At 36.1% G+C, this 14997-nt stretch overlaps 1 protein-coding gene across 4 annotated transcripts; it reads left to right on the top strand.

The window, feature by feature from the left end:
- Positions 1–16: 16 nt before the first annotated feature.
- Positions 17–14357, top strand: DBF4 (DBF4-CDC7 kinase regulatory subunit). 4 transcript variants are annotated; one of them, XM_088161281.1, is made up of 12 exons: positions 17–170; positions 1287–1462; positions 3286–3480; positions 4593–4643; positions 5171–5240; positions 5383–5459; positions 6904–6934; positions 7206–7251; positions 8896–9027; positions 11418–11532; positions 11838–11965; positions 13123–14357. In XM_088161281.1, the coding sequence occupies exons 1-12, from the start codon at positions 125–127 to the stop codon at positions 14186–14188; spliced, it is 2133 nt and encodes a 710-aa protein (XP_088017407.1). In that variant the 5' UTR covers positions 17–124; the 3' UTR covers positions 14189–14357. The 4 variants fall into 4 exon arrangements, with proteins under 4 accessions (XP_088017407.1, XP_088017411.1, XP_014731178.2 ...); XM_088161285.1 differs by having other exon boundaries at positions 7209–7251; XM_014875692.2 differs by having other exon boundaries at positions 18–170; positions 1284–1462.
- The last annotated feature ends 640 nt before the right edge of the window (positions 14358–14997 follow it).

The raw sequence follows: 14997 nt of genomic DNA on the forward strand, positions 1-14997 counted from the left end.
CCGGCCCGCGCGGGCAGTTGGTGAGGGCGCAGAGCCGCAGTGCCGAGGCGGGAAGGCGGGCGTGGGGCGGCTGAGCCCATCGGGGGTGCCGGCGGAGCCGAGCACGATGTGACTCCGCGGGAAGATGAAGCCGAGCGCTGCCGAGGCCGCCGACAAAGGAGCGCGTCCCCGTAAGTGGCGGGGGGCTGTGGGCAGCGCGGGGGAGCTGCCGCCGTTCGGGCCTTTCTTAGCCGGGGCCGCCATCCCGGCCGGGCTGTGAGGCGCCGCCGCCCGCCTCGTGCCGGGTCTGGGCCCGGCCGCCCTCGGGCTGGCGCTGCGGGCGGGCGGCAGCTGGAAGGGCCTTGGCGTGGGTCGAGGAGTTAAACGTAAAAGCGTGGCCCTGGTGTGTGGGAAATGGCTGGGCCGCTGCTGGGCGAGCTGCTCCCCCCGGGCAGGGCTTTGCTGGTATTTGTATAGGGGGGCCTCCTTGGGCCTGAGGTGTGAGAGCGCACCCGCTTTGCGAGAGAGACTCTTCATTGCTATTGCAGTGCTGCTAACGCGCTCCAAACTTTTGGTTATCCCTGAGAGGTTTAATATGCGTGCTTCCATATTAATTCCGGTGTTTAGAGTGTTAATTTTTGAACGGCCCTGGCATGCGTGTGGTAGTATAACACCATATTTAATCCGTGATCATCTACAGAATTTTCCTTGCACGTTTTCATATCATCCATCTTTTCTGTTTAGATTCTGGATTAGTTACACTAACCTAGGTCTCCTCATTTTCTTATTTCTCTAGGGTTTTTTAATCTTCCAGATCCCACAAAACTGACTGCTATTCCTGCGTTGTTTAGTGTGCTCGCAGACCTTACTTAGAGGGTTTTGCAGCATGAGTAGTAGTTCTGCTCCCTTTCCTATCTAAGACTGTTTCAGGGACGGAAGGAATACTTAACGGAGGGACTGTTTTGCATGTTGCCTTATTGTCTCCAGAAGAGGCCTGCTCACTTCCTGTGGCAGCTCTCATTGTCTTGAGCTTCTCTAAAAGAAAAGCAAGTAGGAGTAACTCAGTGAGGAAGGAAAACCAGTGTAAAACCAATATGTGGAATTGTGCTTTGAGCAACGTGGTGTAGTGAAAGGTGTCCCTGTTTATGGCAAGGGGGTTGAAACGAGATGATCTCTAAGGTCCCTTCCAGCCCAAGCCGTTCTATGGAAGCTTGCTCCATCCATTTCCATAATTTAGGAATTTTCCCTTTCAGAAATAAAACCAAAGTCCAGTTCTGTTTAAATTGCCTTTTTTTTTTTCCCAGCAGATGGAATACAAGCAAAACCAGAAAAGATAAGATCTTCCCTGAAGAATGTGAAAAAAGATACAGGAAAACCAGAGAAACTCAAATTTAAGCCACTCACTGGGAAGGTGTTTTACCTCGATATCCCATCAAATGTGATCTCTGAAAAGTTAGGCAAGGACCTCAAAGAGCTGGGAGGGGTAAGTTAATAATAGAGCCTTGTATGAACCTGGAAGAAAATGTGCACATGTGGAATGCTTTTTTGTGTTCTAGTAACTACATTTTAATGTTAACAGTAGTTATCTGAGATGAGGTCTTATTTTTCTATGTTTGTCTTAAACTTCAGTGCAAACATTGAGCTTGTCAACAAATTATTCTGTGAGTTTTCAAGAGAAGCTGCTTTACTGATTGGAACAAAAGTTCTTATTAGAAAGTTTTGTTTTCTGTTGATTATTCACCTGGCTTAAAATTTTATCCAAATTTATTAGGTTTCATTGTTTGAGGTGATTTTTCTTCTGTGCTATTTTGACATGGTTACATGTTACAACTAACAGTGTTCAGCTGAACCTAAAGAGATTAAAGAAAGAGTTTTGTATATGTTTTCTGTAAGTCAGTAACTTCACTAACTACTTTTTGCACAGACTTAGTGTTTTTGAATACTCTTACTTAAATAATAAATTTTATAAGCGTCTTACTAATTTTTTTCCTTATTCTCCTTTCTCTATGAAAGGAACTCTTTGATACAAGCAAATACAGGATATAATAATAATAATTACATGTATTGCTAAACCTCTTAAGCACAGAGGCAGAAGGGATGTGCTTAAATTGCTAGCTGTTCTGAACATTGCTTTGGCAATGCTTCTTTGACCTCAGAGGGACACTTATGAAGTTGAACTTTATGAAGTTGGTCCTTGTAAATCAAGGTGCTGTCTGAAATCATATTGTCAGTAAGGAGTAGCAATAACAGTTTTGAGTTCAGTGCAGTTTTACATTTAACATCAAATAAGTGTATGCTGTTGTTTGTCTTTCTCTCTAAACCAAAATTTAGGAATTCATATGTGAAAAGTAAGGTCAAAACTCAGACTGAAATGGAAGTTTGTTTTTTTGCTTATTCTGAGGAGTAAATGCCTCAACCTGAGGTGCTCAACAGTATCATGATCAATTATCACATGTTTCATTGTTACGTGTGTGGAGTGCACTTAGAAGTGCCTCTCTCTGTATATCCTGTTTCTGTAAAAGATACATAGAGCAGAATTGAAAGGCACAGTTTCAAGCTGTGTGATTTGTGCTTTCCACACTGATTAGTGGAAAAGAGGAAAATATCTCAAACTATACAATCTAACATGAAATAACAAGGTAGATAGCTGCTAATCACACTGTAATTGGCAATGAAGGAGAATGAAGGAGCAAAATGGAAGAGAGTAAGTGCAGAATGACCACAGTTTTATATTGCTGAGTATGACAATATGAACTTACTTAAGACTTTACTTTTTTGAGAAGTGTTATGAAAGCTAGGTGTGAAACGTGGTAGCTATCCTGAAATTTTAGTTTTTCTGCTGATTCTAAACTCAGTAAATTTATAGCTTCCTGTAGACTAAATTATATTTAAAAACATGTGCCTTTAAGCTTAGCTGAACACTTCTGTGTAATTTCTGTTTACTAAAATTAGAGAGAGTTGTTTTCCTTGAATTAGTTCTGTTATTCCTTAAGGCAGTGTTTGCATTCTTGTAATTGGAAAGTATTACAGATAGATAGTAAAAAATAGTAATAATCAAAAGAAAGCAAAACTCTTTTGATGATGATTACAAAATTAAGAAATTCAAATTAGAATTTGTGACTGGTAAGATGCTAGTACAACTTAATTGTCATCCGGATATTTAGAAAATATTTTCTGGTTAATTCAGTGTTTTTGAACTTAATTGTTTTAGAAGTTTTATATCTTTCTTTTAAAATATTCTATGTAAAATTGAGTTACTGATCTATTGTCCTGAAATAATTATTTGTTTTATGCCTTTATATTTAGAGAGTGGATAGTTTTCTTAGTAAAGATATCAACTATCTGGTGACTAATAAAAAGGAGGCAAAATTTGCACCAACTCTTGGCCAGATTTCTCCTGTTCCTAGTCCAGAATCTGCACCTAATGGAGGAAATGGTTCACCTCATCCTAGCAACCGAAAAGATCGACAGGATGGAAGTTCATTTAAGATAGTAGATACAGTAAGTTTCACAGTAATAATACTGCAAATCAGGTGCAACCCATGGGATATGCTCTTACAATTTTTCTCCCATTTTGTTTTCTAAAAGTGGCAGCAGTTCCTTGGGTGTAAGGGTTTTTCTTTGAAACGTTCTTTTACATTTATTCAGGATAACTTGTTAAACTTAACTAATTCAAACTAATTCAGCAAATTTTTTGAAACTAAGTTTAAAAAGGACCCATTTTTGCAAATAAGCAGAGCACACTAAAATATGTTCTAATGTAGTATGTCTGACTTAAACATTGATGTCACGTTTGACAGCTGGATCAGGCATGTGATGACATCCAGTGATTCCTGTCTCTTTAGCAACACAGCCTATTAAAATCTGGCTGATTTGTTGTTGTTAATGCTGATATCTGCAGAAACACTCACTTATAGTAGTAGGAAATAATTAAAATTAAGCATTATGAATACTAAGTTTTTCTGAGCTCTTTCTTAGGGCATCACATTAATTGCAACAGTTAGTATCCGAATTTATGCAGGTTTATGTAAAGTTTCTTACATGGGCGAGTCTTGAGTCCTTTCAAAATACGGTTGAAAATAATTAGCTGTACTATATGTATGGTGCTTATTTAGAAACATGACCAGGCTGCAGACTGGTCTTCGTATTGCGTAGGTGAGGTCACCTCATTTTGTAAACATCCTGGATAGAGGAGGGCAGCTCATTATGAATAAACAGCAAAAAGTAGAAAAAGGAAATGCACTGGTGATAGAAAAGCAGAGGATAAGACAGAGGCTATGATTATATTCATGACTATAATTTTCACAAGTCCAGCTGATGAAACCTCAAATTTTGGTGTGTCACTGGCTGCTTATTCCCACCATCTGCTTTGTTCCAGCACTAATATTGCAGTGGCCTTCTTTGGCTGAAAATGCTTAGTTGTTGAGGATTTTTTGGTTTTGGGTTTTTTTCCCTTTGACTCTATCAATCATAACCCTGTGTGAAAAATACACATAATTGAAAAATTAGCAGTAGAATGAACAAAAGGAGACCCTTGTAGCTAACAGATGTATTTGTTAAGAGCAATGTAAATTATCTCTCTTCACTACAAATGTGTTTCTGTTTTAATGTAGATACGTATGAGCAGAGGAAAGTCCTTGGTTGAAAAAGCAATCAAAGAACAGGTAAGCCAAATAATCAACAAACTTGTGCTTCAGATCCTTGGTGGTTTGTTTTTCTAGAAAATAAGCAGTAGTCTTAGTGGTTTAGAGAGAAGTCAGTCATGGAATGCTGAGGCAAAAGTTGAGGGATTGTCCTAAGTCAAGTGTCAGGTATGTTTTCTGGGTACTTCCTGAAGAATTGAAACTGTGGAGTCTTAGGACAAGTAGAAAATTTGTCAAGGTTGCTAATATAACTAGCATTAGAGAGGTGCTCATGAAGGTAATGTATAAATTCAGTCTTCAAGTCTTACTATAAAATGTGATCATAAAGAGCAATTTTGGGGTTTTCTGAAGGTTAAATGTATTCTTGTGATGGTGAGGTGCTGTAATACAGAGAGAGACAGAAGAGGAGTCTAAGAGAGTATTCTTTTGGCTAGAAGCAAAGCATCTGCATTTTAATCTCAGCTTTCATATTGCATGTTACATTTTTAATTATTTTAAGTAATTACTATGTATTATTTAAGATTATTAATGTAATTTATTGCTTGCAGGACTTAATCCCCTCTGGTAGCATACTGTCCAATGCACTGAGCTGGGGAGTGAAGATACTTCATATTGATGGTAAATATTTTTGTTAGATGAAGCCTGACTTGAACGTGTAACATTCATTTAACTGTTCTTTTGTTGAATTCAAAATACTAAAAATTATGTCAAACATATAAAAATTGAGTCAACTGAGTATAATTCTCCCACTTTTTGCCAGATGTTAAGAATTGCATTGAACAAAAGAAAAGGGAGCTCTATCTAATCAAAAGAGCAGGCAGTTCTTCTAAAGATGTGGTAAGTGCCTTTCTGCCATTTGTAAAAATGCCATTTGTTTCATTAACTAAGAAAACACTAAGTACAAAGTACTGCCTACTGTGAAGCTTGTAGATTTTATTTTAACGAAGGTATTTGTCATTTTCAGTTTTTCACTAGCAATTCACTATGTTTTGTGAATTGATTTAAAAAACATCTTTGTAAATACAAAGTATTTGCTGTATATTTCAACGTTATTTAAAAATAACTTACTTAGTAGCATTAATTCCATAGTGTGTGGAGCTGTGTTCTTGCAAAGGATATCTAAGAGTCAGAAGTGCTGAACTGTCTGAAATTTCCGTTCTGCCTATCTCAGAAGTAATTGTCCAAAATCAAAATGTATTGTTGTTTAGTATGATGTAGTTGGTGGCTATGTTGCCTTGTATAATTTTCCCTGTGACACAGTGATTTGAAATTCTTCCATTTTCATGGACCATTTTGAAAAATCATAGTTATGTTTCCTGGAGATGCTGTCTCTATAAGGAATCTACAACTCTTCCTTCATAGAGAATGAGCATAAAGCTTCTTGAAGCTGTTTTGCCAGGTATGTGGAGTTAGTGAGTGAAAATCCCCTTCTCTCAGGTTTTTAGTCTATGATGTAGTGAGGAATTAAAGCTTGTAGCTCTTGTGTGCTCCATCTGCAATTGCTCTTTAATTTGTACAATTGTCTAGTTTACCATGGGGCCCAATAAGTAAATGGAACCAAACTACCCAGCAGGTGTTATGCTGTTTTGGAATGTAATACTGGCTAGTGATACATTTTCGAGACCACATAAAATCCTCTGCCAAATCATCACTGTGTTCATGGGGGTTGTTCCAAATAGTCTGAAATGAGTTTGTACTTTTACCAGAATCAATTACTTTTAACAACTGATGCTTGAATGTAGATTTCACTTCTTTCTGAAGACAAAATATTCCTCTCAATTTTAGTCTTCATTGCTAAAAATAATAAAAGACGCAGCCTATGTAAATCCATTCAAATGAAAAGAATTGTTTTAATTGGAGATACTTGCTGTTCTGCAAGTTTTGGTGGCATTTTGCAGCTTGCAGTTAATTAGGATTTACAAAGTGTTGTAAAAATGTTACCTGTATTAAAGACTCAATTTTCAACCATGGCAAGGTATTTTCAGGGTGTAAATTTACATTTCAGGGTTTCTTTACTTAGATTTGCCTTTAGAAAAAATAAATTGAGGCATCTGAAGGAGAGCACTTCTTTTTTTCAGTGTAGAAAGAAATACTTCTTTGGGAAACATGTTACTGTGTTTCAAAGTACTAATGAGCTCAGTTTCCTGAAAAATTCATCATGAGTGTATGAAGTCATGATTAACACAGGGAGACTCTCATAACTTAAATTATCTACAGCTAAATATTTAAGTACAATGCAGAATAATAAAGGGATTTTATTCTATCTCTGTTTTTTCAATAGGGAAAACACGTTACTGCTCAAAAGTCAAAAAGTAAGTACTTCAAAATAGAGTTTTCTGGCTTGACTTATTTTCTGAATGCTTAAAAATGTGCTACATTGTTCTCTTGTGGTCAAATGTGGTGCCATACTCCAGTTTGTATGTCCAAGAGAAGCATGTAGAGAAACTTTGTGAAAATCAAGTTTGTCAAAACCTATACATAATGAGTTCTAAAATAAAGTCTGCTTATTTATTAAGCTACTGGAGCAACCTGATAAATGATAAAATATAATTCTCTGTTGATTTCCTTTTTCCCCCCTTTGAGCAGGTAGACTGAAAAGTCCATTTATCAGGGTGGAAGATAGGAGTCGGTAAGTCTTCTCTTCATACATTTAGTAATGTGATTCTCAAACTGAGTAATTCAGAATTACTTGAGGAAGTGTGTCCTTGAATCTCAATTCCTTTCACTTTCCTGACTTCAGATGTCAGGTAAAGTGACATACAAATATCTTTAGCCACCAAATGAGATTGAGCAAGTAGGAGCATAGTAGGGAGTATTTGCAGGAGGTGATTGAAGTGGCAAGTTAATGGGTGATTCTGGTTTGTAGATCATGAGAGTGGGTTCTTTGGGTTACTTCCTACCAAGAAATGAAAGGGAATCATAAACCTTTACATCTTTCCTGAGATCCATATCCTGTAGCCTAAAAGACCAATAAAACTTTGCGTACTGAATTCCACTCTTGTAGTTCCAACTCAATCACATTCATCTCCTGCTGAGACTCTTTAGATGTAAGGAAAAATAAGTTGTTAGTTAAAATAATGAATTCAAATTAGCCTTAGTTTCATGTTCAATCATTTCTTTTTAGAATGAAAAATTACAAGCTATTAATTGGATTTCAGTATCCACAGTAGCATGAGATTTAATACTTTAAGCCTTGAAAAATTTCACATCTTTATGGTCCTACAATCAGTCAGTCTTTGTTGTGTAAGAAAATGCCAGTTAGCCAGAAGTTGAGAGAAAAATGAATTGTAAAAATAGTTTGATTCTGCATAGTGTAATTTGCACCTTTAAGTTCCTAACTAACTCCTGATATTGTTTATAAGTGCTAAATTCTTGGGTCTGATTTCTCTGGTCCTTTCCCAAATTGAGAAAAGAGATCTAAACCTGGTTGTACACTGAGTTGGTGCAATAGGTATGAGGGACATGGGGATAGTGGGGAGAATTGGAACAATAGAGTTGTAAGGGTAAGAAATTCATATATAAATATATATTAATTTCACATGTAGTGCAATATTAAACACTTGAAACACTTCTAAATGTTCATGTTACATAATGATTTTTAATGTTTATGCAATATAAGGAACAGTTCAGAAGCAGAAAGTCATCTTTTGCTATTACTATTATGTTTTCCAGACTTGCTCTTGTAGTTTTGCCTGGGTAGCTTATAATAGTAATATGGGGGAAAAATCAGACTGAACTCTGCCATCAGCAGTCAAGTAATTATTTAGTATGGGAACTTTTGACATGCCCTATTTTAGAAGTTCTTAATCTATTCAGAGCACTGGTATGATTGCTAGTTCTGGTATCTCTGAAAGTACAGTGGTGTACAGGAATATTATTCTTCTGAAAAGTGAAAAAGTTTTTTTATTTTGAATGGTTAATTGATTATTTTTTTAAAAAGAAAATAATTTTAAAAGCACATTGTATATTGGGAACTACTGTAGCTACTTCTCAGGAGCACAAAATGCACTGTTGTTGAAATTGTTCTTGGGTTTATTGGTTACCCAATTCACAACAACTAATAGGCACACAAGTCATATCCCAAGTAATGGTTAAGACAGATATGGAAACTGAAGGAATGACTTATTCTAAGATATTTGTCTGCTTAGCATTCTGTGTATGTCATATGTAAAAGAGAAACATTTGTCAAGATTTTGGATCTGGAGTAATGTATGCAATGAAGCCTTTTTTCCGGTTTTGATGATTCTCATGCACTTGTTTTGTGTTAATACAGCCAGTACCGACCATTTTATCTGCAGTTACTGAGTTTTCCGTTTCTGAACTATTGTGTTCCAAAGCCGTATAGTCCATTTGAGGTGGAGAAGAAGTATCCTTGTGGTCAAAAGCCAACTCAGTCCAAGGAAAGGTTTGTTGAAAACTTTATTTTATTGAGGTGTGGGTAGAGGAGAGGGTTGTTCTCTGAATTGTCCCATAATTAATTGTGTTCCAAAATAATTGCTTGTCTTCTAATTTCCTGTGCTATTTAATACTATTAGCCATGTCTCATCTGATGTATTTTCTGCACTGTTGGTGTCCGTCTCTCTATCTGTACCCTCTTTATTCTGTCTTTAGTCCTTTTTTTTGGGCATACAGATGCATACATCCAAAAATGTGGTCTTCTCCTTTCACTGTGGCTCAGCATAAGATATTTTTTTCCTTTCTGCCACTGATTTCTTCTCTGTCCTCATCTTGGATGCTGTTCAGTAAGTATTTCACAGGAAGTGAGTTTCTTAAGACTCCTTTTGTATTTGTCTATATAGTGCTGAAATAAGTAGTTGAATTTATTAAAGCAGTGATATTCAATCACAGTGCCTAACCATTGCTGATAAAGGGTGTATGTTGTTGATAATTTATAGCAATTAGATAGACTGCTAATACTGCTTCAACTCTTCAAAGATGAAAAGTGGATGCCAGCTGCCCAGCAGAATTGCAGCTGGCTTTACAGCAGGTGTTTCTGTGATACATTTTGGCATTCATGCTCTATTTGAGCATTACAGATGCAGTTAGAACTTCAGCAAATCACTTTTATGATTTGAAACTATTTAAAAGTCTTAATTAATTGGTTTTTGTGAATCAGTGTGGGGTTTTAAATTTTTTTCTACCTAGCTTTTTTCATTGACTTCTAAAATTGATTCATATGAGAGACTAAATATATTTAGGTGAAGGGTAGCTTTGCTATATGTGGAAGTTTCTGTATTTAGTAAGTTGCTGCTTTTCTGTCCTTGGGGCTGAAAACTTACTTAGGTGTGATACCTGATTTCTTTATGAAGTGGCTTCTCCACAGTTCTGTCCAGTCTTGACTGTAACACAGTGCTGGAGGTTTCAGTTGATATTGCCATGGGGCTTTTTTTGCCTTTTTTTTTCCTTAAATTGCAAGGAAGGTAGCAGTATGAAAAGGCAAAAACCATATATTGCAGGGGTTACTGCTGTATTGATAAGGCAGTTTCTGGTGGTGTCTCTTCAAAGGATGTTGGAAAGGCCCATTCTTTTTAAAGCATAAAAAAACTAAAAAGGTAGTTTTTGTTTAGATTTATTAAGGAATATGATATATTAAAAACTTCAGGATTTATGTTTGAATAAATATTCCTAATTAATATTTCAGTTGGGCACATACGAAAGAGACATTAGATGGGAAAACGGTCACTCAGCAGGTGAATATGACTGATGTCAGTTTTGGGAGAGAGAAGGGAATGTTCACTTCTTTTGTCTTTACCTGCAAGAAAAACTTGTTGAAGCAAAGTTGTTAGTTCTAATTGTTTCTGCATTGGACAAGACCTGCAGACTTAATCAGTCTTCAGATGATCCATTCTATTGCTTCTGTCCTGCTTTCCTGGTTCTCTGTGATACTGTTTTCCAGAGGGAAGGTGTGAAGGCTGCTCTAACAGTTAATTCACACACTAGAGTGCCCTGTCCTGGGGAACCCAAGAAATGCTGGGCCAGGGTGTTAACAATACTATGCTTTGTAAGCTAAAGATTTTTCAAGACAGATTTTTAGATGTAAAGTCCTGAGCTTACATCTATGCAGATACTTGGTACAATCTGCCAGTGATTTTTGAAGCACTGGAACAGGAAGATGGAGCTATTCATTCAAAGAAAAAAGGAAGTAGCAATTGATGACTGCTTTGCTGCTGGCATATCAAGCTTAGGTGGTTTAATAGTGGATTGCAGCAAGCAATAGTTCTTCCCAGATGAGGATTCTGACGATCATGGAGCAGCTGTTGAAAACTTCTTTATATATTAATGTCCAGGAAGAACTTTAGGTTCATTTTTTTGCATTCCCACTTAGCCTTTGCCTAGAAAAACAGGAAAAATGGCATTTGGTCAGCTTATTCAAAATTATGTATGGCCAACAGTGGGTGTTAAAATCTATTTTCACTGTTTCTAATTTCGGTTTTATCAACTATTCACAGAGACTTCCTTTGATTTTTATTTGTTTAGCAATTTTTTATTATTTATTCTTAGTCAGTGATAGTAGTATGTCTATACTAACCTGGATGTTCTGTGTTTACATATAATTCCACTGGGTCTGCCTGTCTTCTTGCAGTAAATGTTTCTGGGTTTTGTTTGTTTGATTTTTAAATCTATGCATAAGTCTTTGGGTTTTTTTTAAAGTGTTGACTAAAATAAAGTAAATAGTTTAAGAGGAAATAAAAGTTTGTTTTGTTTTTTTTTTAAGTTAGTAAGAATGAACATACTGTGAGGGGCAAGTTGAGCACTTAGTTCCATATTTAAGATTGATTAATATTCTCTTAACAGAAACAAAATAAACAGTGACAAGGATTGTGGAATGCCTGCTCAGTTTCCTCAGAAGGACAAAAAAAAGAGAGGATATTGTGAATGTTGTGGGAAGAAATATGAAGATCTGCAAACAGTATGTGAAATGTCAAGTATATGGTTTGATAGCATTATCTCTTTAATGTGGTATCACCAGAGGTTTCTCTGTAATTTTTATTTTAAAATATTTTTCTAAATAATGAGCAAATTAGTATATTTTCCCATGTTAGGTTTAATTCTTAATTGCTGCTTCTGTCTCTGATAGCTGAAGGCAATAGTAATTGATGTCTTAGAGATGCTAGTAGTAAATGAATAGTATTTACTTGCTCCTCATTGTACTGTTGACTTGTATATTCATATCTGTAATATTAGATTTATATAATGTTTTTTTCTTCATTGCAGCATCTTGAAAGTGAGCGGCACCGAAATTTTGCACAAAGCACACAGTATAAAGTTGTTGATGATATAATCTCAAAGTTAGTTTATGAGTTTGTTGCATACAAAGATGACGATACAGGAAAAATAAAAAGGTGAGTTACATGTTGTAAATTCTAAAGACTGTGAGTCAGGCCATTGAACATAAAGATAGTTCTGAAATTCCTGAGCTGTATCGAACAGGATAAATTCATGGTTTTAAGGCTAAAATAAATCATGGAAACTTTCAGTGAGGTTGTATGTGACAAATCAGTTCTGTAAAGCAGAACTTAGAGGGGGAAAAAAATCAGAAGTGCAGGTGAAATCAGAGAAAGACGAGACTGAAAGTTGCCAGAAGTTGTCCTACTTATCTTCAGCTCCTGTAACACAAAATCTACTGTACTGAAATATTGCTAACAGAAAGACAGCAGTGTCTGGACATCTTGCTCTAAATGCTTTCTGTCATATTCAGTAGTCTAAGGACAGTGAATCAGTCAATCTGGTCTGCTTACATGTGGGAAAACTTCCTACCTGTACTCTAAACCTCTTAGCTTCTGTGCTGCCTGTGCAGGACAGAGAAGGCAAATGTTCCTTTCTTTGTCGTTCAAGTGCTTTAAAGGATGAGAAAGGCTCGTTTGGTGTCTTGGACTGTAGGCACTAGGGTCTTTGTTAAGTGAATCAGTAACACTATTCAAGGTTGCTCTAATTTTTTGGAAATGAGTCAGGAGATAAGGAATAACTTTCTTGTTTATTTATTAAAAAAAAAGACAAGTAATGAAGAAATAAAGATATTCTTAGCAAAATCAAAGGAAATGCAAATGGAATCAAACGAATGATAGCCTAATAAAGCAAGCCTTTATTTCTTTTGTGATTTCAAAATACTCAGAGTTGTTACCTGTCAAGAAAATCATGCTAATTTTGTGTGTATATATCATAGAATATTTGTAAGTATTTGTAGTCATTGCATTATATTCATAACTTTTTTGTTCTTAATGCCACTGTAAATTGAGATTTACTGAAATGCTATACTACTTGTGTTTTTAAAACAACTTCATGAGCTGTAGAAATCAGTAAGAAAACACCAAAACTATAAGGCACTCAGCTCCTGTAGAAATAGAATAGAATATCTTTCATTGAGGAGTAAAAACAAAACCTCCTTTGTCAGTTCAGCTGCTTTTCTAGAATAAGTTGCACATGGAGTTATGTTGCATGGGGTTTTTTTATGTGGTTGTTTATTTTTTTATGTTGGTATTTTTAAATTTTTTCATTGTAGGACAAAATGTGGCATGGGATATTTTTCTCCTATTATTGGAAAAATAACCAGACCAGATGAGCTGAAAGAGCGACTGAAAAGGCAATGCACTGCTTTGAAAACTTACTCCTGGAAGGACACTGCAATGCAGGCACTCAAACTGGATCACCAACCTGCAGAAGTACAATCAAATTCTGTGCCAATACCTACCCCTGTTTCTACATCTGTCTATTCAGTTCTTTATTATCACCCATCACAACCTTCAGAAGTCAAAAGCAAGTTCAGAATTAAGAATGAAAATACTGAGACTGACTGCTCCTGTGCTGTGAAGTTAAGAGAGACTGTTGTATCATCAAATTCCATACAACCACCCTTTCAGAAAACTGATGAAGTGTGCACAGAAAACTTGTCTCGAGCTTCTGAGCCATTCAGCAAGGATATACTGGAACCAGATGAAAGTAAAAAGAATGTACAGTGTTTTCAGGAAGGAATGGTTAATTTATATTCTCGTGCCCAAGTTACAGATTTTAGTGAAAAAGACAAACACTTATTACAGCAGAAACGAAAATTAAATAATTCAGTAGTCCTACCAGCAAAGTGTTTGAAAAAAACAGATGCCAATCCTACGTTTGTCAAGAAACATCACGATTTATGTGATAATCATCAACTAATGCAGCACAATGTCATTCTGGAGGCTGAGATATCTGATACTGCTGTGAACAAAGAACTTCATGTATCAGCTGCCAGCACTGCCCACAATTCACCGTCTGGAAAGCTGCACAGGAAAGTGAACCTTAACTTGAGAAGGAATAAAAGAGAAACCCAGAAACAGAATATGGAGTTGTGTGTAAAGAATTCAGATAGACTGTCTGTTCCTGATGAGAAGAGAAGCACTTGTAGCTTACAACTGCAGACCTTATTGGAGTTATTTCAGACAAGTGAAAGAAACTCAGAATTTGGAGGTTTTTCAAGTTACACTGAGAACAAATGTTCAGTGGGCATAAATGATACATGTGAAGGGCAGAATGCAAATGTTATGTGGTCATTATTTTCCTCTTCATCCTCGTCCCCATTTTTTGGATTTTAATGCTGGTTTATTTAATATAATGATTTTAAAATTGACTTGAAATTTTAAGATTCTATTCATGAAGACTGAAATTGCTGTATTATATGTACAGATTACTTGGTTTTCAAGTTTTTTAATGCAAAAGCTTCTGTATATGTAAATATGAAAAATAAAACTAAGTTTGGCTTTTGCCGTGTGTTCTGGGTTTTTTTTTAAAGGTACTGCTTTATTGTGTCTGGTAAAAGGCTCTGACGCCACATTTGGATTAAATGAATTGCTAGGCAAAACAATGATGCCACTGCATTTAGATGAGTAATTTTCTAAAATCATTGACTGATATATTTCAAGTAACCACATTAAAAATAACTGGATGTTCCACTGTAAATAAGGTAGTCTGTTATTCACTGATTACTGATGTTTTGTGAGCATTTGGTTGCTTCCTTTTTTTGTTTCTTCTGCTGCTTTAATAGAGAACAGAGTAACAAAGATGTGTTACATTCTTTGATTATTCTGATGTATAGTTAGTAAATTAATGCACTAGAACTAGCTCTATTGTGTATCTCAGCTAATAAGAAAGCAGTTAGATGTATATATTTTCATTGGGGAAAACAAGAAACGAACAGGATAGGTCGGTTTCTGAATGGCTTGCGTCATTTGTTTGATTTTTCTTTGACTAGCCAGCCTGTTGGATTGGCTCTGCTCAGAAGCTGATTGAAAGACATGAGAGTTGGGAAGACTTATTTTAATAATGCAGATCTTTACCAGAGCTGATTTATTTTGGAATTTCAGTGTCTAAATCATGAGAGGGCACAAGTATGAAATTACAAGAG

Source organism: Sturnus vulgaris, chromosome 1 (genome assembly GCF_052056855.1).
Source record: "Sturnus vulgaris isolate bStuVul1 chromosome 1, bStuVul1.hap1, whole genome shotgun sequence".
Lineage (NCBI taxonomy): Eukaryota > Metazoa > Chordata > Aves > Passeriformes > Sturnidae > Sturnus > Sturnus vulgaris.

Bases quoted from the DNA above. Each gene is read 5' to 3' on its own strand.
- DBF4 (XM_014875692.2), top strand. From the start codon at position 125: ATGAAGCCGAGCGCTGCCGAGGCCGCCGACAAAGGAGCGCGTCCCC. The intron at 1,463-3,285 runs GTAAGTTAATAA...CTTTATATTTAG, and splicing joins ACCTCAAAGAGCTGGGAGGG to AGAGTGGATAGTTTTCTTAG. The intron at 7,252-8,895 runs GTAAGTCTTCTC...GTGTTAATACAG, and splicing joins AGGGTGGAAGATAGGAGTCG to CCAGTACCGACCATTTTATC.